Here is a 25843-nt window from a genome sequence, read left to right as displayed (position 1 = left end):
AAATAAATAATATGAAATAAAAAATAAATAAATAAATAAACCCTCATTTCTTCTTGGAAATGTTGCTGAGTAGCTTAATTTTCCGTATGCAATTCTCTGTATACGAGCTGATAATCGTCACACCCATACAATTCCCTTCATCTAAAATTGGACTGTTTTTAACCCATATTTTTGTTTTCCAGTGTCTAACGTCCTAAGATTTTCACTGACTTCTGCATCCATAACCAAGTGTTCTGTGCTTTTTTCAAACAATAACTCTCAATGCTAAGAAACAATGAAAAGCATTTATACTATTATGGCTATGTGAATCATCTCTGGACAAGTACTGTGTTGGGATGTATTTCCACCTTTTGGGGGCTGATCCCTCAGTAACTGTCCATTCAGAGAAGAATATTTCTAGCCTCAAAATCTACCACTTTGTTATTAGCTGGTCACACATGCTTGCTTTTCTCTCCTATAATTCTAAGGCTAAGGCATCACTTCCCACTTAACTCCTTCATGCTTGCTGACCGACATTGTTCAATAATAGTCCCATTGCTGTCCTACATCATGTTCCCACTGAATGATGTCATTGCTATTGTCACAAAACACATTATAATGATCCCATTAAACAACACACACACACACACACCGCTCTCTTCCCCATAACTCCTCAAAGCTCCCCAAACTCCCTTTATTCTCTCTCAAATCACTTCCAGTCCCTCTTTTGTCTCTAACCTTGAATCAAAAACAATTCTTGTTAATGTAACCAGTGTCTTCCACATTGTCAATTTGAATGTTTAATCCTCAATCACCGCTCTGACCAATTAGAAGTACTTCAGAGTGATGTTGACATCTTCGGTTAAGTTGTGTATTTGAGACTTTTCTTATTTCTTGAGGAAGGCCTATATTGCTATACCTTTCCCTCTGCTGACAGCCTTTCCTGCACCTCCAAGGTTTTGAACTGTCATGTTTTCATTTCATTTGCTTCCATGTATTTTTTTTTAATTTCTTCTTTAATTTACTGGTTAACCCATTCATTCTTTAGTAAAATGTTCTTTATCCTCCATGCACTGGAGATCGTTCAAAAATTTTTCTTGTGGTTGACTTCAAGTTTCATAGCATCGTGCTCTGAAAGTATGCATGGTATGATCTCAATTTTTTTGTACTTGTTGAGGCCTGATTTGTGACATAGTATGTGATCTATTCTGGAAAACGTTCCATGTGCACTTGAGAAGAATGGTTACTCTGCCACTTTAGGATGAATGTTCTCTATGCATTGGTTAAGTCCACATGGTCCAGTGTGTCATTCATTGTTGTGGTCATCACCATGGAGGTACATGGTCCAAGGTGTCATGTCCTTGTTGATTTTCTGCTTAGATGATCTGTCTAATGCTATAAGTGGGGGTATTAGAGTCCCCTACTATTATTGTATTATTATCAATGAGTTCCTTTATGTTTACTATTAATTGACTTATATATTACAACTGTCAGATTTTCCTGTTGGATACACTCCTTAATGATGACATAGTGCCCTTCTTCATTTCTTATTAGAGTCTTTGGTTTAAAATCTAGTTTGTCTGTTATATACATATGGCTACTTTAGCTTCCTTTTGACATCCATTACCATGATAGATAGTTCTCCACTCCACTCCCTCACTTTCAATCTGCAGGTGACTTTAGATCTAAAATGAGTCTCTTATAAGCAGCATATAGATGGGTCTTGCCTTGCTTTGCTTTTCTTTCTGTCTTTTTTTTTCCTTTCGTTCTTTCTTTCATCCATTCAGATACCCTATGTCTTTGGCGTGGAACATTTAGTCCATTACTTTCAGAGTGATTATTTTTTTAAGATTTAATTATTTATTTGATGGGGGGGAGGGGTAGAGGGAGAGGTTGAATCTCAAGTAGACTCTGCACTGATCACAGAGCTCAGCAAAGGGCTCAATCCCACGACCCTGTGATCATGACCTGAGTTAAAACCAAGAGTCAGATAATTAGCCTACTGAACTCAGGTATCCCCATTCAGAGTTATAGTAATAAATAGAATGTAGTGCCATTGTATTACCTATAAATTAGGTGTTTCTGGAGGTTTTCTCTTATTCTTTCTAGTCTTTGTTGCTTTTGTTTTTTCCCACTCAAAGAGTCCCCTTTAATATTTCTTGCAGGGTGTTTAAGTGGTCATGAACTTTTTTAGCTTTTGTTTGTCTGGGAAAATCTTTATTCTCCTCCTATTCTGAATGACAGCCTTGCTGATTGAGTATTCTTGGCTGCATATTTTCCCATTCAGTACATTGAATACATCATGCCACTTTCTTCTGGCCTGCCAAGTTTTTGTGGATAGACCTGCTATCAACCTTATTTGTCTTCTCTTGTAGGTTAAGGGTTTTTTTTTTTTTCTTTCGCTGCTTTCAGGATTATTTCCTTATTTGTGTATTTTGTAATTTTTAAATATAGTATTTGATATTTAAAAATTAATCAAGAAAAGAATTAAAAATCATTATATCATGAAATATTAGGCAGCCTGGTGAGTAAGGCAGGATAAGTTAACTACATCTTATTTTTCATAAGAGGTAGTCAAGAACATTGTTGTATTTGGTCTATCAAAAAACAGAGGGATAAAATATGCACATTATTGAAAGATCTGAAAATCAGCATAAGAAAACAAAAATGAATAATTTAGGGAAATTACATGTAGAATGTGGGACTGAAGATGGGAGAGTTGTACTGAGAATATGTTTTCTATTATGCACTTTTCTGTACAACTGAATTAGATGCCTGCTGCATACATTACTTTGATAGAACATTTAAAACTTATTAATCTATCAGGGCACCTGGGTGGCTCAGTGGGTTAAAGCCTCTGCCTTCAGCTCAGGTCATGATCCCAGGGTCCTGGGATTGAGCCCCGCATCGGGCTCTCTGCTCAGCAGGGAGCCTGCTTCCTCCCTCTCTCTCTGCCTGCCTCTCTGCCTACTTGTGATCTCTGTCTGTCAAATAAATAAATAAACTATTAAAAAATAACCTTATTAATCTATCAACACTGTTAATACTATATGGTCATTAAAAAAATGAAATAGTTCCTAAGGTACTTTAATTCTTGCAAATGTCTTTCATACATTGGGAAATTATAAAAAGCCAACTGTTGATGACATGGGAAAAAAGTTATTGGTAAGTATGTGTTTCTCTATTGGTGAGAAACTGCCCCAAAACACAGTGACTTAAAACAATGGGCCTTTACTATTGTTCACAAGTTGATTATCAACTCTGTGGTTCTTCTTGTCTCTGGGGTTATCCAAGTGCCTGAGATCATCTGCACACGGGTTAGGCATCTCCATGTGATGTCTCTAGCAAGCTATCCCAGTCTTGTTCATGTGGACAGTCACGTGTCCAAGAGGAAGAAATGGGTTACATGTCTACTGGCCTGGCAAAGAGCTTCACAGGGTCCATTTACTGCATCACAGTGGCAAAACCAAGTCAGAGTTGAGTTTATAGTCAGACCAAAGGAAACAAAGATACTCCTGATAGCAGCCATCAATAACATCAGAACTATACTGAGTGCTTTTTAAAAGCACAGGATAAGAATTCTTACCAATGTAAGCTAAGCATATAATTGTGGTTAATTTGTGGCATGAGATTAAAGAAGACCGATGATCTTACTACATTTCATAAAATTTGCATTATTTAATTTTTATAGCAAACATCCTATTGTTTAAAAAACTAATCTTGAGTAAAAGAGTCAGTATAGTAAAATATACACATTTTCCCAGTGCTGACCAGTACACAGATCAAGAAAGAGAGAAGAGATCACATACCTCTGTTTTTAAAAATGGTATCAGGAATAGCACTATTTGTCAGGCTCCAGTCAGTTTCCTGCTCCCCTTAAGTCTTGCAAACTTACACCTTACTGCAGGGGCTGAGTGGGTGTCTGTGGTGAGACCTCTCTGCCATTTCGTGGCTACGGGGTAGCACAGAGGGTCCATTTGACTTCAAAATAGACTGCAAAACAGAACAGAGAAACTGTGTGAGAATGAAGAGGAAAGACATGTTTGCTTCCTGTTTTCTAGTAGAAGTAAGACACGTATCAGAAAAGTCAAATTCTATCTCCACACAGACAAAGAGAACTTGAAAAGCTGTAGTTTCCCATTTAGGCAATACCAGCATGCCAGAACCCTGAGAGCAAAGGGAGAAGGCTGCTTTCATTTTCACTACTTTCCTACCCAGAGAGACAGAACAGCAATGGCTGGTGAGTGTCTCCGGTTTTCTGGCATTTATGTCTGTGTTTTGGGGGAGTGACAGCTCAGGAAGGAGGGCAGGACAGGAGATGGAGCCCCGAAGGGGGCTCTCATGAGACAGGGCTGTTTTACTCTGGGAATGTGAGGGATGGGGAGCTTGGGGCACAGCAAGCAAGTGTGCTATCAGACAAAGCATTTTTAGCAGAGAAGCTACAGCTTTTGTGGGGGGTGGGGGGAGGAAGTGTAAAAATTCTGGACCTATGTTCTCAGAACATTCCTAAGATTTTAGTCTTTTCTTTGAATTCATACTGCCTGAGCTTTCTTTCTTTTTAATATTTTACCTATATTTTTGACAGACAGAGACCACCACAAGTAGACAGAGAGGCAGGCAGACAGAGAGAGAGGGGCTGAGCAGAGAGCCCAATGAGCGGCCCCGATCCCAGGACCCTGGCATCATGACCCAAACCGAAGGCAGAGGCTTTAATCCCCTGAGCCACTGAGATGTCCCCTGAGGTTTCTAACCATTTCTTCAGTGTATTTCACTTCCTCCATATTTCCGCTCTCTGTATGACCTCTTGTTTCCAGCAGTGAGCAAGCCAGCCACAAAGTGTGCTCTCAATCTCAGACTACAGACCCACCCTGCCAGCCCTGGCCAGGGAAACAAACGTACATTTTTTCACAGATGATAGATAATACTTCCACGCTTTACATCTACACATACTAACTACAGTGCGTTTTTTTGTTTAAAGATTTTATTTGTTGATTAGACAGACAGATATCACAAGCAGACAGGCAGGCAAAGAGAAAGAGGGAAGCAGGCTCCCCGCTGAGCAGAGAGCCCGATGCGAGACTCGATCCCAGTACCCTGAGATCATGACCTGAGCCGAAGGCAGCGGCCCAACCCACTGAGCCACCCAGGCGTCCCTACAGTGCATTTTTAAAAGAGATAATGATAAAAGTGACAGGAAGGGAAGCAATCACGGATGATACCAAGTTGAAATGAGGCAGCCATCACTAATGGAGCAACTTAATGAAGTTGTTTAAGTTGCTTTCCTTCCCCGAGGCTCACTTTCTCCACCAGTAGAAGGCATCGGTTTGGGGAAGATCGGTGCTTCTCTGTGTGTGGTCCTCAGAACAGTAACTTTAATATCACCTAAGACACAGGTGGAAATAAAGATTGATGTGCTCCACCCTGTCCTATCAAATCAGATTTCTGGGAATAGGGTGCAGGAAGCTCTGTTCATCGCCCTCTCAGATACTCTATTCCTTGTTAAATTTGAGAACCACGCACCTAAATCAGAGACCTAACGTCCTGCAATTCCTAAAATCGTATTGTCCTCACAGAGAAGAGATCACTACAAGACCCAGTTAAAGAAATAAAGATGATTGCCAGTAACATGCTTGGTGGCTTCTTGGAAGACTTGAAGGAAAAGAAGGTATTAGATAAACGTGACTTACAAACAATAGGGAAAAAAGTGAACTTCATTGTGAATAAGACTGAAAACCTGGTTGATGATCTCTCTGAGAAAACTCAAGTGGTAGGTCAAGTATTTATGGACCGTCTCGTCAATTCCAAGAGCCTGCTGAGTTTGAGTGAGTATCTTGGGCCAAAGGACTCCTAACTTATTATCTGCCCTCCTATGCAATATCTGTTTTATTTCTATTTTCAAGTAGAGAACAAATTATCTGCATCTCCAGTACTTTCTTTGCCTTCCCTCAGCAACCGTCACCTTCAATCATCCCATAACATTTCCTGTTCACTGTATTATATCTCCCCTTGCTAAAACGTAAAGCCCATGAAGCATGGAACTTTGTCTGCTTTGTTTATCAAGAGAGCCCCAACTCATGGAAATGGCACCTGACACATTACAGGTGCTCAGTAATTACCTGTGAAATGCATGAATGGTCCTGGAGCTCTAGTAAATTCAGGGACAGCCCTTAGCTAATCTCTGCTGCTCTGGCCACACTCTAGACTCCAGAGTTATTTCCACCTGTAAAATGCTCAATAGAAAAAAACACCAAAATCCACACAGCAATCCACTATCTTCTGCTTAGCTGGGGCTTGGCCCAAGGCATGAATCTCTGAGAACCTAGACTGTCTTTGTGAAAGCAGTACCTAGGGAGTTTGAGGAGCATTAGTGGAACATGAGTGTATCCTTCTCTAGGAAGCATGGGTTGGCTCACTCTCTCTTTGAAGAGTCAGGGGAGTCACTATTTTACGTTTTTCGGCACAAACTTTCTCTGTCACAGTGACTCAAATCCGATGCCGTGACATAAACTTAGCAATAGATATTAAGTACAAAATGGCTGTGGATGTGTTCCGATAAAGCTTAATTAACAAAAACTGCTGTTGAGCTGACCTTGGCCTCTAGGTTGGAGTTTCCTGACTCCTACTCTAGAGGACAATATACACATGTGAGTGTTCCCAATACTGAGGACATCCTTTTGGGATCATTTTGTGGTTGCTGAAAGACTACCTAAGTTTATAGAAAGGTGTACATTCTTTCCTCAGAATGAAAAATGCTACTGTAGAAAAGCCTTGATTAAAGAATTTGATTATTCCTTGAATTATGTAAGCAGGAACATAATGAGCTCTTCACTGTGTTATAGAAACTCTGCTTCCTCCTTCACCTGGCACAAAGTCACAGTCCTCTAAGACAAATGTGGAGCTCAGACAATGAACCAGATTTCCCTGCTTCATAGGGTCACCGCAGGCCAAACATCATCAGTTTCTTGTGTGTGAGAAGGAGTTACATGTGTGTAGATTCTAGAAACCCAGTTCTGTTAACACATGTTCTTTTCCTATTCTTTCAGAAAATGAGGATGAGGAATCTGAGAGCAGTGAGTCATCTTCTTTGACAGGTAAGTGCCATCAAATCTCATATTACAAATGAAAACTCAGACATATAGGGCTGTCAGAAGGCACTACAGTCAAGACATAGGAAACTGTGTTTTTACTCACTTTCCATCTCTAGAAATAACCTTCAGCATTCAGCATTGATCCTTAACTTTTTGTTCATTCCACTTCAGAGTCTGAAGATGAAAGTGAAAGCGAAAGTGAAAGTGAAGAAGAAGAAAATGCCAAGCCGTCCCAGGCATTGGCTCTCCCTTTGGCAGGTGCCACCAAACCCAGTGGCTCATGTAAACCCTCATGCGTCACTCAGGGTAAGGCCCTAAGTAACAGGGGCCCTAAGTTACAGTGGAGAGACCAGAGATGAGTTCAGAAATTCTGGGTTATTTCTTCCTTCTGTGCCACCCGAGACAAAGTAAGGTCAGCGTTCATATCCCCACTCATTCATCCTCTAAGTATCTGGAAGTGCAAGTGAAGATCATGAAATTAGGGAGAAGGCTGGAGACCACACACATGGCTTCTGCCTGTGACAGGCAAGGTCATGGATGCTTGGTGACATTCTGTGAGCTAAGGCAGACGGGGAAGCTGTATGCTATAGTGGAAAGAGAACTGGAATAAAACCCAGGCAATCTCGACCCTGAGCCCAACACGGCCACTGACTAACCATGTTCTCTGGTGTGAATGACCCAACCTTTCTGAGACTCATAGTTTTCAGTGAGATTAATAACATCTTTAAAAGATTCACAAGACATCAAACAGATAAGCAAGTAACAACTATATGAACAGGACAAGGATGTGGTTAAGAAAAGCACGTTAAGAAACACACAACAGGACTAGATGCACATACTGTGATCACTAGAGAAACAGATGAGTTACTGAACCACATCAAGGAATTGCAGTGTCTAGAAAGGGGCTACTGAAGTGTTGAGTCATGAGCACCATATTTTCAGAAGTCCGGGACAAGCTTCCAAAGGCACGAACACCTTGTAATCTGTTGTATCCATTATCCTTGTAATATCCATATCCTTGTAATCACTGTTGTATCCATTATACACACATATGAACTGAACACCTACTGTCTACCATTCTAATCACTGTTTCTAGCAGTAAGCAAGATAGGTCAAGATCTTGCTTTCATGGAGTTGACTGTAATGAAGGTGCACACTTCGTACATATGAAAAATAAATAGTACAATTCAGGAAATGGACAAGAGAAAAGAGGTGAGGCAGGTGGGCCACAGTGAATAATTACGAGAACTCATTTGGGGTGATATTTCAGTACATGCTTGAACAACAGAGAGGGGGAGGGTTGTGCCACACTCTAAAGCAAAAGCATCCCCTGGAAGGGCAGCAAGCCCATGGGGGCTGAGCAGAGATGGACGTGCCATGCCATAAGGCCAATCTGATGGGGGCGGAGCAAACTGGGAGGGGATGGTAGGAGGAGCTGTTCCAGGCTCCTGCTGAAACTGCCATACCACTCTGGGCCTTTGTGGAAGTGAGAATGAACTGGATATTATTTGCAATAGGAAGTCTTTAGGAGTTTTTAAATGGAGGAATGATAAGCAAGCAGAGCATCAGAAAGGCCAAATATTTCAGTTAAGAAATAATAGCTTTAAGCAGGGGTTGTACCAATGAGGAGGATGATAATTGGTAACACCTGGACCTCCTTTGCAGGTAGAGTCAACAAAAGCATAATTAGAAAAAAAAATAATGCACTCTACTCTGACCTATTAAATCAGATTTCTAGGAATAGCATGCAGGAAGCTCTGTTCACCACGCTCTCAGATACTTTCTCCCTTGTTAAATTTGAGAACCCAGGGCATAAATCAGAGATCTAACGTCCTGTCAATTCCTAAAATCCTATTGTTCTCCCAGAGAAGAGATCACCAAGAGACCCAGTTAACGAGATAAAGGTGATTGCCAGCACCGTGCTTGGCGGCGTCTTGGAGGACTTGAAGGAAAAGAAGGTGATAGATAAGCAAGAGTTACAAATAATCGGGAACACAGTAAATGTCATCGTGAATAAGACTGAAAACCTGGTTAGTGATTTTACTGAGAAAACTCAAATGGTAGGCAACGTACTTAAGGACCATTTCTTCAATTCCAGGAAACTGCTGAGTATAAGTGAGTATCTTGAGCCAAAGCACTACTAACTTCTTTATCTGCTCTCTTATGCAGTCTCTGTCTTCTTATTTCTATTTGCAAATGGAGAACTATCCACATCTCTAGTAGTTTCTTTGCCTGACGACCTTATAAAAGAGGCCAAAAGGTCCCGTAAACCCTGGCCCAGTCCATGTGATAGCATCCAAAGTCACTTTACTCCGAGAAATCTATTTCCCTCAGCAACCGTCACCTTCAATCATCCCATCACATTTCCTGTTCACTGTATTATATCTCCCCTTGCTAAAACGTAAAGCCCATGAAGCATGGAACTTTGTCTGCTTTGTTTATCAAGAGAGCCCCAACTCATGGAAATGGCACCTGACACATTACAGGTGCTCAGTAATTACCTGTGAAATGCATGAATGGTCCTGGAGCTCTAGTAAATTCAGGGACAGCCCTTAGCTAATCTCTGCTGCTCTGGCCACACTCTAGACTCCAGAGTTATTTCCACCTGTAAAATGCTCAATAGAAAAAAACACCAAAATCCACACAGCAATCCACTATCTTCTGCTTAGCTGGGGCTTGGCCCAAGGCATGAATCTCTGAGAACCTAGACTGTCTTTGTGAAAGCAGTACCTAGGGAGTTTGAGGAGCATTAGTGGAACATGAGTGTATCCTTCTCTAGGAAGCATGGGTTGGCTCACTCTCTCTTTGAAGAGTCAGGGGAGTCACTATTTTACGTTTTTCGGCACAAACTTTCTCTGTCACAGTGACTCAAATCCGATGCCGTGACATAAACTTAGCAATAGATATTAAGTACAAAATGGCTGTGGATGTGTTCCGATAAAGCTTAATTAACAAAAACTGCTGTTGAGCTGACCTTGGCCTCTAGGTTGGAGTTTCCTGACTCCTACTCTAGAGGACAATATACACATGTGAGTGTTCCCAATACTGAAGACATCCTTTTGGGATCATTTTGTGGTTGCTGAAAGACTACCTAAGTTTATAGAAGGGTGTACATTCTTTCCTCAGAATGAAAAATGCTACTGTAGAAAAGCCTTGATTAAAGAATTTGATTATTCCTTGAATTATGTAAGCAGGAACATAATGAGCTCTTCACTGTGTTATAGAAACTCTGCTTCCTCCTTCACCTGGCACAAAGTCACAGTCCTCTAAGACAAATGTGGAGCTCAGACAATGAACCAGATTTCCCTGCTTCATAGGGTCACCGCAGGCCAAACATCATCAGTTTCTTGTGTGTGAGAAGGAGTTACATGTGTGTAGATTCTAGAAACCCAGTTCTGTTAACACATGTTCTTTTCCTATTCTTTCAGAAAATGAGGATGAGGAATCTGAGAGCAGTGAGTCATCTTCTTTGACAGGTAAGTGCCATCAAATCTCATATCACAAATGAAAACTCAGACATATAGGGCTGTCAGAAGGCACTACAGTCAAGACATAGGAAACTGTGTTTTTACTCACTTTCCATCTCTAGAAATAACCTTCAGCATTCAGCATTGATCCTTAACTTTTTGTTCATTCCACTTCAGAGTCTGAAGATGAAAGTGAAAGCGAAAGTGAAAGTGAAGAAGAAGAAAATGCCAAGCCGTCCCAGGCATTGGCTCTCCCTTTGGCAGGTGCCACCAAACCCAGTGGCTCATGTAAACCCTCATGCGTCACTCAGGGTAAGGCCCTAAGTAACAGGGGCCCTAAGTTACAGTGGAGAGACCAGAGATGAGTTCAGAAATTCTGGGTTATTTCTTCCTTCTGTGCCACCCGAGACAAAGTAAGGTCAGCGTTCATATCCCCACTCGTTCATCCTCTAAGTATCTGGAAGTGCAAGTGAAGATCATGAAATTAGGGAGAAGGCTGGAGACCACACACATGGCTTCTGCCTGTGACAGGCAAGGTCATGGATGCTTGGTGACATTCTGTGAGCTAAGGCAGACGGGGAAGCTGTATGCTATAGTGGAAAGAGAACTGGAATAAAACCCAGGCAATCTCGACCCTGAGCCCAACACGGCCACTGACTAACCATGTTCTCTGGTGTGAATGACCCAACCTTTCTGAGACTCATAGTTTTCAGTGAGATTAATAACATCTTTAAAAGATTCACAAGACATCAAACAGATAAGCAAGTAACAACTATATGAACAGGACAAGGATGTGGTTAAGAAAAGCACGTTAAGAAACACACAACAGGACTAGATGCACATACTGTGTGATCACTAGAGAAACAGATGAGTTACTGAACCACATCAAGGAATTGCAGTGTCTAGAAAGGGGCTACTGGATTGTGAGTCAACTAAATATGTTGAGTTTCATATTTTCAGAAGTCCAGGACAAGCTTCCAAAGCCACGAACACCTTGTAATCTTTAGTTGCTGTTGTATCCATTATACACACATATGAACTGAACACCTACTGTCTACCATTCTAATCACTGTTTCTAGCAGTAAGCAAGATAGGTCAAGATCTTGCTTTCATGGAGTTGACTGTAATGAAGGTGCATACTTCGTACATATGAAAAATAAATAGTACAATTCAGGAAATGGACAAGAGAAAAGAGGTGAGGCAGGTGGGCCACAGTGAATAATTACGAGAACTCATTTGGGGTGATATTTCAGTACATGCTTGAACAACAGAGAGGGGGAGGGTTGTGCCACACTCTAAAGCAAAAGCATCCCCTGGAAGGGCAGCAAGCCCATGGGGGCTGAGCAGAGATGGACGTGCCATGCCATAAGGCCAATCTGATGGGGGCGGAGCAAACTGGGAGGGGATGGTAGGAGGAGCTGTTCCAGGCTCCTGCTGAAACTGCCATACCACTCTGGGCCTTTGTGGAAGTGAGAATGAACTGGATATTATTTGCAATAGGAAGTCTTTAGGAGTTTTTAAATGGAGGAATGATAAGCAAGCAGAGCATCAGAAAAGCCAAAGGTATTCAAATATTTCAGCTAAGAGATAATAACTTTTAGGTTGGGGTTATACCAATGCAGAGGAGAAGACAAATGGTGGTATCTGACATCTTTTGGAGCTAGAGTCAAAAAGACTATGGATGGGTAGGGTGTTGGCTAATGTAGGAAGAAGAAGAATCAGGATGAATCTTGGTTTTGGCTGGTAGCTAGGTGAAGGTTTTAATTAAGTGATGTAGAAGAAAACTTATAGTTGAGGGAAAACTCAGGAGAACAGATGTCTAGGCACAGACAAACATTAGGGGTCTCTCCCCGCACATGTCCACTTTGACGCGTGTAGTACTTCCCAGGGGTAGACATTGAAAATACACAGGTGGATTCAACCGAGTTGTTCACAGAAGAACCAGGCTTGGGACTAGCTCTGGTGATTCAGGTGCATGCAGACAGTAGGTAAGATGATGTCTTGAAGAGGCCACCTGGGCATTGGTGCTCACAGAGGATAACAGAGGGTCCAATGTAGAAAGGCCTAACTTTTCGCTGTGCAGCGGGAGAGCTGAGAGCCAGCAGCTTGAGGAAGAGCAGCCACAACACACAGCATCGCAGAAGCATGGAGAGATGCTGAAGGGAGAAGATGTGTTCTGCCAGGTTAAATGCTGAAATAGCAGCAAATGGTCAGTGGGAACCTTGATCCCAAGGATCTGAGGGTGACAGTGACAGCCAGTGTGTGTTGCATAGAAGAACAAAATGAGATTGGGAAAATGGAAACAGGCTGTGGAACATCACCTTTAAGGAATTGTGCTGAGCTGTGGAGCCCAGCCCCAGAGCAACAGCTGGAGGGGAAGGGCTTGTAGTGGAGGTGTCTGAGAGAGAAGGGTGTAAAAGCGTGGGATTTGCCAGGGGGCGAACACAGCAGGGGGCAGGGGGAGACAGGGCTAGGACAGAGCTGAATAAAGGCCTGAGTCAAGTTCTTGCAGGAGAGAGGAATTGGAACTCAGGGCACAAGGAGAGTCACTTAGACAGGAGGAAGTGTATTTCTTCTTTTTATTGGGAGGGGAAGGACAGTAGATGGGGAGAGATACAGGCAAATTAACAGACTGGTTGCTTCAAAAGGTGAACTCATTTTTACAAAAAAATAGTAGAAGGAACAGAAGAAGGCTTGTTTCCCTATGGAAAAACAAAAGGCAGGGGGTGGGGTGGATCGTTGGTGGCTATTTTCAAGTATTTGAAGGTAATGATTCATTAACAATCAGTTATAAACTTTTAATCTGTGCCAGACAATCAATCTTTCAAGATGCTGGATATAACAAAACTTAAACACACCTTTTCTGTCCTAATTAAGCTTACCATACAGTAAACACAATTAAGATTAAATATAATCATTATTCTTCTGGGGGCATTTACATAAAATAATCAAAACACAAGGTAAGCTATATGGAAGCCAAAGAAATATTCATTAGCTTTCAGTGGGCAAGGAATTAGACATTTTCTGGATGGTCTCAATGAAGGAAATACATACCAGTACCTACAAGGTTCACTCGTTGTGACCCTCAGGACTGTTTAGAGTGCTTTAGAACATGCACATTCCCCCATTAATGGAGACATTTCACTAGTGGTAATAACACAGTAGGGATATTGTGAGTGGAGTTCAGATACCTGAATAATGACTTGACCAGGTCAGATGAACAAGAGGCTTCCTTGCAAATCTTGGGTACTGTGCACAAGTGAGTCTAATGTGCTGGGTATGAAAGATTAGCCCATATCATGGCCACTGACAAAAACAGAAACTGGTGGTGGGGTCAGTGAGAAGCAAAAAGAAAGAGGGAGCACTCAAGACTTTTGTTTTTGTCATTTTTTTTAAATACAGAATGGTTTTCTGTTATATTAAGCTTTTTGAAGGAATGGCAGTAAGTGCTTTCAAGAATGAGAGTCCAGTGAAAAGATATTTGTATGTGCAAGGCTGGGGGGTGCTACTCCCTCAAGAGTTATTTTTTTCTCTCAGTTATTCAGGAAATCCAAGATTCCTCAATGGACATGGTGAAGATTTGTCCCTGCAAGCATTCTCAAGAACCGAAGACTGTGAGAGTCCAGGAGGTAACACGCTTTGAAATAGAAACACACATGACTGTCCATTCAAACCGCATACTGGGAACTCACTGGGAATTTTAGCTCTTGATACAGAAGCCTTTGGATTAGCCCAAAGGGCATAGAATGTTATTTAATCATGTCATCTAATTAAGTGGCCCTTCCGTCCAATTTCCTGTCTGTTTTAGCACATCCTCCAACATCCCTGAAACTCCTCCCCATGAACAACCAAATCCAGGTCTCCAGAGTGCATGCTCAGCTACGGTACACGTTTTCAGTCTAGAGTCCTATGTCTTTCTTCCTGAGCACCTATCTCCATCCCCAAGTCCTTCAGGCATCTGTTCTGTAATCCTAAGGGTCTACTTTGGGTGGACTTCAGAGGCGAAAGTGGGCAGACCACATGGAACTCACCCTGTGCCTGTTATTTGCAGGTATATCCAGTGATGGAGAAGGAGGGCCGAACCCGCCTGGCCCTCATCATTTGTAACAAAGTATTTGACCATCTTTCTGAGAGAGAAGGCTCTGAAAATGACATTTTGGGGATGCAAGGCCTCCTTGAAAACCTTGGATATTCAGTAGTTCTAAAGGAAAATCTCACAGCTCTGGTAATGCCTTAGGACAGTGGGATAAGCTTCCTTCCTTCCCTTTCTTTCCTGGACTTCTTCCTTCACAGCTGGAAGAGTATAGTGCATGTTACAGGAGTTCTCCTTCTCCAGAATGGGCACCCCTGGGTTTCAGCCTCTTCCAATGCACACTTTCATTAGCAAAGATTTATAGAGTAGTACTTCACTAAAAACGCTGGATCTTTCTAACGCTCTCCATTAGGGAGGCACCGATGACTTGATAGTCTTTGTGAGACACTACCCTGAGCCCTTTACAATTTCAGTATTACGTGTCTCAATGTAAAGCCAAGTATGCAGTCAAACAAACAAACAAACAAACAACAACAGCAAAAAACCGTGAGTGCTCACATATACAGAAAGTTGTGATCCAGGCTCTACTGAAGAAATACCACAGGTGACTTTGGATAGACCATTTTAAACCTCAGAAGGAATTTGTTAAGTATCTCTACTTTATGTCAGTAGGAACCAGTCCCTTACTATTACTCTTTTTTAATGAAAACTTGGGGGAACCCCAACATGTAATACAGATGAAAGCAAAGCCTTCTGGTAGGAAACCTGCCACCTCACATGCTCTTCCTTATACTCCACCTTCCAGCACCTCCCCCAGCCTAGGTTTCCACTGAAAACCAGTGGGCTACACACTGGATGGAAATCTCTCTAGGAGTGCCTGGGGGGCATAGTGGTTTGAGCATTGCAGTCTTGGATTCGGCTCAGGTTGTGATCTCAGCATCCTGAGACTAAGCCCCGTGTTGGGCTCTGTGCTCAGCATGGAGATTGCTTGAGAGTCTCTCTCCCTCTGTTCCTCCCCCAATTCCCTCTCTCATTCCTTCTCTCAAATAAATAAATAAGTCTTGAAAAACAAAACAAAACACCCTGCTAGCCTTTACCTTATGTATGTCTAAATTTCTGCTTTTATGTCGGGATGAAATTTCTCTTACAATTCCATTCTGTCCATGCCATCTGATTCGTTAATGCCTCTGTCTACTCACTGAGCACACACTGTGTATGGAGAGTTTCTAGGTAGTAACTCCAGGGACTCTTTCAGGAAATGATAACGGAGTTGAAGAACTTCGCCACCCGCCCGGAGCACCAGTTCTCGGACAGCACGTTCCTGGTGTTCATGTCCCACGGCACCCTGGGCGGGATCTGTGGCAGGAAGCACAGAGATGAAGAGCCGGACATTCTTCCCGATGATACCATCTTCCAGATTTTCAATAACCGTAGCTGCCATGGTCTCAAGGACAAGCCCAAGGTCATCATCACGCAGGCCTGCCGAGGCAGTGAGTAGGGGTGGGGGCACCCAGGGAGGGGCCATGAACCTCCTTCTATTTGCCTAGCAGCTCACCTTCATGTTCCCAGGAATGAGTGACACAGACAACATTTTAGAACTGCACTCACGTCCAGTCAAGGAAGAAATTAAGTCTGGGGGTGCCTGGGTGGCTCAGTCGTTAAGGGTCTGCCTTCAGCTCAGATCATGATTCCAGAGTCCTGGGATCGAGCCCCACATCTGGCTCTCTGCTCAGCAGGAAGTCTACTTCTCCCTCTCTGCTGCCTTTTTGTGTGTTCACACACTTGCTCGCTCTCTCAAAAAAATAAGTAAGTCATCTTAAAAAAAATTAGGCCTGTATAATTTTTAAGAAGTGTGAAGCACACTAGAACAATAACAAGTGTCCTGGTCCTGGTCCTTTGGGTCATACTAAATATAAGTGGGCTCTGTATGTTCTGCATTCAGTGAGGTGGTTTTTCTAGCAGTAACACCCTTGCATTTTTAATAAATCCCATACTGGAATGTACTGCAGTAAGGGTAGTATGGTAGAAGAGATTCTGTGTGTGTGTCTGTGTGTGTAACTTCTTTCCTAAGATACAGGTGTCTCTCCCAGAAGGTGACGGGGCCGTCTGGGTGACTGACATGGGAGAAGCACTTGCGTGGACATGTTACCAGCCCTTGGAGTGCTACATCTCCAGTGATGCCATAAAAAAGACCCACATAGAGAAGGACTTCATCGCTTTCAAATCTTCAACTCCACGTAAGTGACTTCAGAGGGCAGTTTCTCCATCTCCTAGCAGTTTCCAGGTCCCAGGCTTGGCTAGGATCCGACCTGATCACTAACAGCAGAGCGTTTCTTCTCTAACAAGAAGTTTGATGTACAGAAGACATTTAGAACATTGAGATTACTTTTATAACTTGAAAGCTGTAAGTCTTGAATTTGGAGGAAACTTTCAAAGTAAACTGGACTTTGGTGAGGATCCGAACTTAAGCCAGTGAAGTTTAAATAAATGAAGAGTTGGTTTTTGTTTGTTTGTTTGCTTGTTGCTGAATATAGCACTGGCCCAGAAGTGTATGTTAGTCCCATGGTTTGGTCAGCTGATCATCTACTAGCAATTAAACAAGGCAATCAGTAACAATTTTAACACTTGCTTCACATATTCTAGAACCTCTTGGCTGGTTATCTGAATCTAGTCTTAAAAAATTAGTTAACATTCAAATGCCTGACTTCCATATAATATAGCCAATGACTGAAAATCCTCCTTTGGCAGGAAAAGACATAACAGAAGATAGAAAGAGAAGATACGCGGAGTCAATCATGGTCAAACCTGTGGGAAATCTATTTAGTGGTCATCTATGATTTTGTTTTATGAGTGATTTACAGAACCTGAGCAACTTCCAGAATCTAGTTACATAAGTCACAATTCTTTTTAAGGATTTTATATTTTATTTTATTTGATATATATAGAGAGAGAACACAAGCAGGGGCGGCAGCAGGCAGAGGGAGAGGGAGAAGCAGACTTAACCACTGAGCAGGGAGCCCGATGTGGGGCTCGATCCCAGGAGCCTGAGATCATGACCTGAGCTGAAGGCAGACATTTAACTGACTAAGCCACCCAGGTGCCCCGCACAAGTCACAGTTCTAATACAAACCTGGATGTGCCCAGAATATCACTACAATAGAGTTCTGATTCGTGGGTCCAGGGAGGGCCTGAGATTCTGCAGGCCCAAGAGGATGCCATGAGTCTCGTCTGGGGAAACAGGACACAGGCTGTGCCAGGAACACCCATTCCATACCAGGAGCAGTTCTACTTTGTCTTACCTGTTGGGAGTTTGAATAAAGTTTTATTGGAAAGAGGAGCTCTCCACTTGTAGCTACTAAAGGAAGTTAAAAAGGCATATGCAGCCTGATGCACGCTCTAAGAGACTATTTTAGTTAAGGGCAGAGAGTCTCCTACGTGTAAGTCCTCCATTCCTTTCTGTACACATAGCGATGCACTGAGACGGACCAGCTCTGGGCACATGGTGCACAGCTGAAGCCGCCAGGCTTGAAGAGCCTTATGGAGTGTAGTCAGAGCAGAGGGGCCGAGGTGAACTGAGTGGAAAACTCATGCACAGCCTCATACAAATAAATAATGCTTGTCAACCGTGCTGCGTGCATTCAGGAAAAATGTGTTGAAAAATGAAGCAGTGAATTGTGTCAGTGGTCAGAGGACAGTGGAGACAGAATCCTGGGAAAGAGAGGAGCTGGAAAACGGGGCCAGAGTGTCTGAAGCCCTGAGCCAGGGGCCGGTACCAAGAGGGAGATTGGAGGGGTAGGCAGGGGCCGTATAATTTGAGGCCTCATATGCTAGGGAAGGATTTGATCTTTAACATTGACATGCTTTATTACTAATATTGCTTTATACTAATAGTAATCAGAAATTTTGGTGAAACATACCTCACGAAAAGATGAGACTGACATCTTTAGATGTCTACTCTGGGGATTCTGTGGGGGATGGGTTACGGCATAGCAAGAGGCGACATGGGGAGACAGGTTAGAATGTGACCAGGGTCTCACAGGCCACAGGTGACTACACCAGGCTTGGGAAGACATAGCTGTTGAATCCAACAATAATTAGGATGGAAAATTTGTATGACCTGCTGTTTAGTGGATATGGCAGCTGAATAAGATGGGGTGACACAGGCCACCCGAGGTCACCAGAGATGGTCGTGTGCCTTCAACGGAAGGGGAATCCTGCGAGAGAGTGTGAGAAGCCTTCAGAATACTTCAGGAGGAAAGGAAGAGAGTTATAAGAGCTACTCTGCAGAACAGAGATCGGCATCAGGATTTGGGGAGATGTTTGCCTAAGCATTATCTTCAATGTTCTAACAATGGGAAAAATAACCCAGAAATAAAGAACAGACTAAGACATCCCAAAGCGGAGGCTGAACTGCAGAGAACAAAGGCCCAGGCATCCGAGTGGCCTCAGGAAGTATGGCTGGAGGATAAGAAAGCGAAGTGAGAAGAGTATGTGTTGTCAGTTACCCGGAAAAAATCTGTGGGCGCTATGGCCTTTCTGATTTGAGCGAGGCAGCAGGTAAAGGTGAGGTGCAGTAAATGACCATGAGGTTTAATGACTTGGAGGTCACAGCTGGCCGTGGGAGAGCCCCACGTGAAGTTAGGGCAGGCGGTAGGGAGACAGCAGCTTACAGTGCGTGGGCTAGAAGGGCGAGCCCGGGAAGGGAGGCAGCCACAGGTAAAGGGACAAACAGGAGACGACTGGCATTTTGGTGATGGGAGAGGCTGGATCACACTGCAATGGTAACGAGAAGCAGGTGCTCCAAAGATGTTCCTGATGAAAAAGTACCGGTAAACTATTAGAGTACCAAACAACCTGTTGTTCCAATTTTAGAACATGTGCTGCTAAAGCGAGCACGATAGTAGCCAACAGTGTGGATGAGGGGTTCAGACTCAAGGAAAAGTGAGATCTAGGTTCCTTTTTCTGATTATATAGTAAGTGCTGGAAGGAATTCCATTCTTCCCCTCTCCCTGCAGCAGCGGGGGATAGCTCTGTGCTTAGGAATGTGCAGGGCGTTCATGACTGAGGCCCCTCGAGGGTCTCCTCTGACCAGCTCTATCCAGACTTGTCTCTCCTTCAAAGCACTGGCATCAAACCGTGTCCAATAGCTATGACTCTAAGACTCCTCCACACTTACACAAAGGCCCCATCTCCCAATATTTTAATGCTTTCCTTTACAGATAATGTTTCCTGGAGATTGAACACAAAGGGGTCTATCTTCATTTCCCAACTTATCCACTACTTGGGAGAGTACTCTTGTTGTCACCATTTGGAGGAGATTTTCCGAAAGGTAGGGGTGTTCTTATCTTTTCACTGTTTTGTCCTGGAAAACTGTGCAACCATTATCAAACCTTTTTTGGGGGGAATCCTGAAAGCTCTTAAGCTGTCGTGCCATGCCTTCTGGTACCCCAGGTTTGCTTAAAGAGGAGGTTTTTTTGAAGTGTTGCTTGGAACCAGCATGAGTTTCACGGGCTCTGAGTCTTGCTTATTCAGAAAATGTTTTTGATGATACTATTTTGTTCATGTATGCACTATAGCCAAGGAAAAGCTCAGAATTTCTTCTGTGTATTACCTGGCCACAGCCTTGATCTCTGAAGATTTTCTTTACTACCTCAGGTTCAAAATGCATTCGAGAAACCGAACGCAATGATCCAGATGCCCACGATTGAGAGGTTATCCATGACACGATACTTCTACCTCTTTCCTGGGAATTAAAATCCATCTGAAGTGTCTCAGGTAAACATCTCCAAGAAGCGGACTTGGGTGCTCCCTGCTCATTCTGTGAGTATAATCTAGAGAGAGCAGAGAGCAGGGACAGAGGGCAGCTGCCCACTAGCCACAGTCACCTCTGCATTTTCTTAATGGCCCTGGTAAAACTCTGATTTCTTTTGAAATTACCAGAAATTGTAAGTCTAATGGTAGCCAGCTAGAAAATCCTTCAGTCTTCATGGCTCTCAAGGACTTACCTAGTGAGTGGAAAATATTTAGTTCCGACGCATGTGTAAAACAGCTGGCCTTGTATAGGCAGCTGACGTGTGGCTTCCTCCCCAAGAAGGGCTGAGTCTCATTCCTCTGTTTCTGACAAGGCCCGCCTGGTCCACGGGGCCAGCTGATGGCTGCTGGGTCCGTTCTGAGGCCGTGAGGCTCCTGGCAGATCCTCCCCTTGGGGACGAGGGGCTCATGGCCCTTCTGTAAGGCACACCTCATAGTAGATATTAGTGCTATTTATGTCTTACCTCCAATAACATCTTTACTTATGTTTTCTTCTTTCTAATTTTTTCCAGGAAAATTGAGCCATTCTGTTTTCTGTGAATCTACTACTTTAAAAGGTTAATGTTTGAATGTGAATATTTTTCTACCAAAATTCCCACTTGCCCACCCTGAAACAACGGCATGTGAAAACCATGGTTGTAGTGTTGCTGAGTTAGTGCTTAATAAAATTTTTTGAAAATAATATTTGTTTTCTCATTCTATTGTAGAGTAAATCATTTTCACTGCACAACAAAGCTCAAGTATAGAAAAACAGAAAAGAATAGTTAATTGATAGATAATAGTTAATTGATAAATAATATGATCACATTAATAGGTATCCTGATATTAAGCAATGATTATGTTCTTGGGATGGCATCTTTGTCATAGAGGGTCATTCATTTATTCTCCATTTGAGGTCATGTTACTGATATTTGACCTGGAACTCCACATTTATATTTACAGACGGGGTTCTCATTAATTTTGACTTATGTCCAACTTGGCCATAGGATATTTTTAATAATATTTTGTAATGAGCTACAAGTAGTCATTGTAGTTTGTGAACTCAAGAATGTCAAAAATCTATTATTTTCAAGTTAACTTATAAGTTCACCTGAGGGGAGGAGTCAAGATGGCGGAGAAGTAGCAGGCTGAGACTACATCAACTAGCCGGAGATCAGCTAGATAGCTTATCTAAAAATTGCAAACACCTGCAAATCCATTGGCAGATCGAAGAAAAGAACAGCAATTCTAGAAACAGAAAATCAACCACTTTCTGAAAGGTAGGACTGGTGGAGAAGTGAATCCAAAGTGACAGGAAGATAGACACTGTGGGGAGGGGCCCGCTCCTGGCAAGCGGCCGAGCAATGGAGCACAAAATCGGAACTTTTAAAAGTCTGTTCCGCTGAGGGACATCGCTCCAGAGGCTAAACCGGGGTGAAGCCCACGTGGGGGCAGCGTGGCCTCAGGTCCCGCAGGGTCACAGAAGGATCGGGGGTGTCTGAGTGTCGCAGAGCTTCCAGGTATTAGAGCCGGGAAGCTGGCTACAGAGACAGAGCCGACAGTGAGCTCACAGCTCGGGGTTACCTTGAACCGGTCGCAGGCTTGGTGAGCTCGGAGTGCGGCCGGAGGTCAGGCAGACGGGAGTTACTGGGTGCTGTTCTCTGAGGGCGCACTGAGGAGTGGGACCCCAGGCTCTCGGCTCCTCCGGGCAGGAGACCAGGAGGCCGCCATTTGTATTCCCGTCCTCCGGGAACTCTACGGAAAGCGCTCAGGGAACAAAAGCTCCTGAAAGCGAACCTGAGTGGATTACTCAGCCCAGCCCCTGGTAAGGGCGGTGCAATTCCACCTGGGGCAAAGACATTTGAGAATCACTACACCAGGCCCCTCCCCCAGAAGATCAACAAGAAATCCAGCCAGGACCAAGTTCACCTACCAAGGAGTGCAGGTTCAATACAAAGGAGAGCAGCGGAATTCCAGAGGAGGAGAAAGCAAAGCACTGAACTCATGGCTTTCTCCCCATGATTCATTAGTCTTACAGTTAATTTAATTTGTTTTTTTTTTTTTCAAATTTTTTTTTCTTCTGCTAAATTTTTTTTAACTTTTACCCTTTTCTTTTTTAATGTTTTCTAACTAGCTTATCTAATGTATATATATATATATATTTCCTTTTTATATTTTTTCTTTATTTGTTTTCTTTTTCTAATTGTTTCTTTCTTTCTTTTTTTTTTCCTGAACCTCTTTTTATCCCCTTTCTCCCCACCACGATTTGGGGTCTCTTCTGATTTGGTTAAAGAGTATTTTCCTGGGGTCTTTGCCACCCTTTTAGTATTTTACTTGCTCCTTCATATACTCTTACCTGGACAAAATGACAAGACGGAAAAATTCACCACAAAAAAAAAGAACAAGAGGCAGTACCGAAGGCTAGGGACCTAATCAATACAGACATTGGTAATATGTCAGATCTAGAGTTCAGAATGACAATTCTCAAGGTTCTAGCCGGGCTGGAAAAATGCATGGAAGATATCAGAGAAACCCTCTCGGGAGATATAAAAGCCCTTTCTGGAGAAATAAAAGAACTAAAATCTAACCAAGTTGAAATCAAAAAAGCTATTAATGAGGTGCAATCAAAAATGGAGGCTCTCACTGCTAGGATAAATGAGGCAGAAGAAAGAATTAGTGATTATAGAAGACCAAATGACAGAAAATAAAGAAGCTGAGCAAAAGAGGGACAAACGGCTACTGGACCATGAGGGGAGAATTCAAGAGATATGAGACACCATCAGACGAAACAATATTAGAATAATTGGGATTCCAGAAGAAGAAGAAAGAGAGAGGGGAGAAGAAGGTATATTGGAGAGAATTATTGGAGAGAATTTCCCTAATATGGCAAAGGGAACATGCATCAAAATCCAGGAGGCACAGAGAACCCCCCTCAAAATCAACAAGAATAGGTCCACACCCCCTCACCTATAGTAAAATTTACAAGTCTTAGTGACAAAGAGAAAATCCTGAAAGCAGCCCGGGAAAAGAAGTCTGTAACATACAATGGTAAAAATATTAGATTGGCAGCTGACTTATCCACAGAGACCTGGCAGGCCAGAAAGAGCTGGCATGATATATTCAGAGCACTAAACGAGAAAAACATGCAGCCAAGAATACTATATCCAGCTAGGCTATCTTTGAAAATAGAAGGAGAGATTAAAAGCTTCCAGGACAAACAAAAACTGAAAGAATTTGCAAACACCAAACCAGCTCTACAGGAAATATTGAAAGGGGTCCTCTAAGCAAAGAGAGAGCCTAGAAGTAGTAGATCAGAAAGAAACAGAGACAATATACAGTAACAGTCACCTTATAGGCAATACAATGGCACTAAATTCATATCTCTCGATAGTTACCCTGAATGTTAATGGGCTAAATGCCCCAATCAAAAGATACAGGGTATCAGAATGGATAAAAAAACAAAACCCATCTATATGTTGCCTACAAGAAACTCATTTTAGACCCGAAGACACCTCCAGCTTTAAAGTGAGGGGGTGGAAAATAATTTACCATACTAACGGACATCGGAAGAAAGCAGGGGTGGCAATCCTTATATCAGATCAATTAGATTTTAAGCCAAAGACTATAAAAGAGATGAGGAAGGACACTATATCATACTCAAAGGATCTGTCCAACAAGAAGATTTAACAATTTTAAATATCTATCCACTTTTAAGTTCACCTAAAAACATATATAAAGGACACTTGTGAATTTATTCCTAAGAGGTAATATTTAAAAAACTATCAGAATGTTGATATATTCAATTTTCAATATTCAACATTGAAATTGAATATCTTTTTAAAAAACTACCAATGTATATCTGCATCTGTGTATTCATTATTTTAACATTCAAACTGCAAGTGAAGGCCGATTTATACAAGCACTAAAAAACAAGCTTTACTTTGTTTTAATCTTGAGAACAATACTATGATGTAACAATATCCCTTTAGAGTTGAGAGTTATAAAGAAGGAAGTGAAAAACCATGTGTACTGTGAAATGATTTATGTTCTATTTCCTCCATCCTGGTGCCTCTCTCTCTCTCCCTACAAACACAATCTTACAGATGTGTTTAGAAACATAACCATGTATGATACTCTATGACCTGCACTTTTATTTTTTTCAAAATAACTGCTGAGGATTCCGATGAGTAAGGCAAACAACAAGAGCCGGTGGGGGAGTGAGGGGCAGTAGGGTGTGGGCAGGGGGAAGCCATCCAGGACTGACTGGAGGGCAGGGAGAGTCCTTAGGCTATCCCTCTGTCCTCCTCATTGAGCACCTTGTATCTCAGAGATCCCGTCTTGGTCAGAGACCTTACAGGTCTTACAGACCTTACAGGAGCTCTTACTGGCACCCCGAGTGCAGCCCTCCGGCCAGCAAGAAAGAGGAAGGCACAGAAGACTCAGGCCCCTTCCTTTCCTGAAAGCCAAGAACCACCACGGAGCCACAGAGTAACTTGGGGAAGCACAGAAATGGAGAAGTTAAGTGTTTGTTCCACATGGCCAAAGGATGGCTAGCTAAGAACATGGAGTTTTGATCATGAAAGGGGAAAAATCAGATATTGGGGCTCACCACAGTCTCTGCCAGAGACAGCTTCCGTATTTGATGGCTGCCTAATAGTCTATTGAATTGAGGTACCAGAGTGCACTTTACTAAGTTAGGGGATTTCCATACTTGTCATTATCTTACGCAGTTTTATAATAAAAATTTCCTCATAAATATATCTTTAAGTTTCTCTCTGATAATGCTGTTGGGATAAACTCTCAGAATTATAATGATGGGGCCCAAAGCAGTAAAATTCAAATTTTCTAAGTAGGCCAGTGCTCGGAAAATTGTCCCAACGTGCTCTCCCCTTGAGCTGAATGTAATATGGGCCATTTTCCTGTATTTTCACCATCATGATACATCATCTGTTTTGTTCATTTATCAGGCCAAAATCCAAATTACTCTAATTTTTGTTTGCTTTCTAACTTGGTTATGCATCCTTTCCCGTGCTTATAGGTTACTGTATACAAGCTAAATGTTAGCTGTTAGCTTCATCTCCATCCACCAGCTATGAGTCCGTGCAGGAGCTGCTCGCTGGGCCACCGCTGTGGCTTCAGATCCTATCAGGGCTGTTTCTCTTACCTGAAAAGCATGACCGTACTGGAGAATTTGCTGATCCCTTTGTCTGAACCAACCAGCCTTCTCATCCCCACGGTGACCTGACTTGCTATTACCCTTCTCGGGGCACCCACTAAATGAACACCTTATCAGCAACCTCAGTGCTCTAAACAAAACAGCCGGCCTTGACCTGCTTTTGATACTCCCTACATCCTTACCCTTCTTGATTATTTTTCCACAGGACTGATTGCTTACGACACACAACATAATTTGCTACTTGTATGTTCATCTCATCCCATGAGAATGTAAGCACTGCAAAGGCATTGACTTTGTTCTCTTCGTTATG

At 42.6% G+C, this 25843-nt stretch overlaps 2 protein-coding genes across 5 annotated transcripts in view; one reads left to right on the top strand and one right to left on the bottom strand.

Moving 5' to 3' along the window:
• The window catches only part of LOC309840423 (uncharacterized protein), a 339186-nt gene extending 335060 nt beyond the window's left edge, over positions 1 to 4126 (bottom strand). For all 4 annotated transcript variants that reach the window (XM_082682490.1, XM_082682489.1, XM_082682488.1 and 1 more), the window contains exon 1: positions 3789 to 4126. The gene's annotated coding sequence lies outside the window, so the exon portion shown is untranslated. The remainder of the gene's footprint in view (positions 1 to 3788) is intronic.
• The window catches only part of LOC309841318 (uncharacterized protein), a 42871-nt gene extending 21811 nt beyond the window's left edge, over positions 1 to 21060 (top strand). Inside the window, exons 11-24 of the mRNA XM_082684198.1 lie at positions 3972 to 4219; positions 5553 to 5801; positions 7023 to 7070; positions 7239 to 7373; positions 8934 to 9182; positions 10496 to 10543; positions 10712 to 10846; positions 14072 to 14163; positions 14586 to 14759; positions 15823 to 16057; positions 16658 to 16804; positions 19787 to 19896; positions 20223 to 20342; positions 20891 to 21060. Coding sequence (XP_082540324.1) covers positions 3972 to 4219; positions 5553 to 5801; positions 7023 to 7070; positions 7239 to 7373; positions 8934 to 9182; positions 10496 to 10543; positions 10712 to 10846; positions 14072 to 14163; positions 14586 to 14759; positions 15823 to 16057; positions 16658 to 16804; positions 19787 to 19896; positions 20223 to 20321 — 1969 coding nt within the window. The 3' untranslated portion in view covers positions 20322 to 20342; positions 20891 to 21060. The remainder of the gene's footprint in view (positions 1 to 3971; positions 4220 to 5552; positions 5802 to 7022; positions 7071 to 7238; positions 7374 to 8933; positions 9183 to 10495; positions 10544 to 10711; positions 10847 to 14071; positions 14164 to 14585; positions 14760 to 15822; positions 16058 to 16657; positions 16805 to 19786; positions 19897 to 20222; positions 20343 to 20890) is intronic.
• The last annotated feature ends 4783 nt before the right edge of the window (positions 21061 to 25843 follow it).

Source organism: Mustela nivalis (assembly GCF_964662115.1).
Source record: "Mustela nivalis genome assembly, chromosome: 9".
Classification (NCBI taxonomy): Eukaryota; Metazoa; Chordata; class Mammalia; order Carnivora; family Mustelidae; genus Mustela; species Mustela nivalis.
Note: the sequence above shows the minus strand (reverse complement) of the source record. Positions and strands in the feature narration are given on the sequence as shown.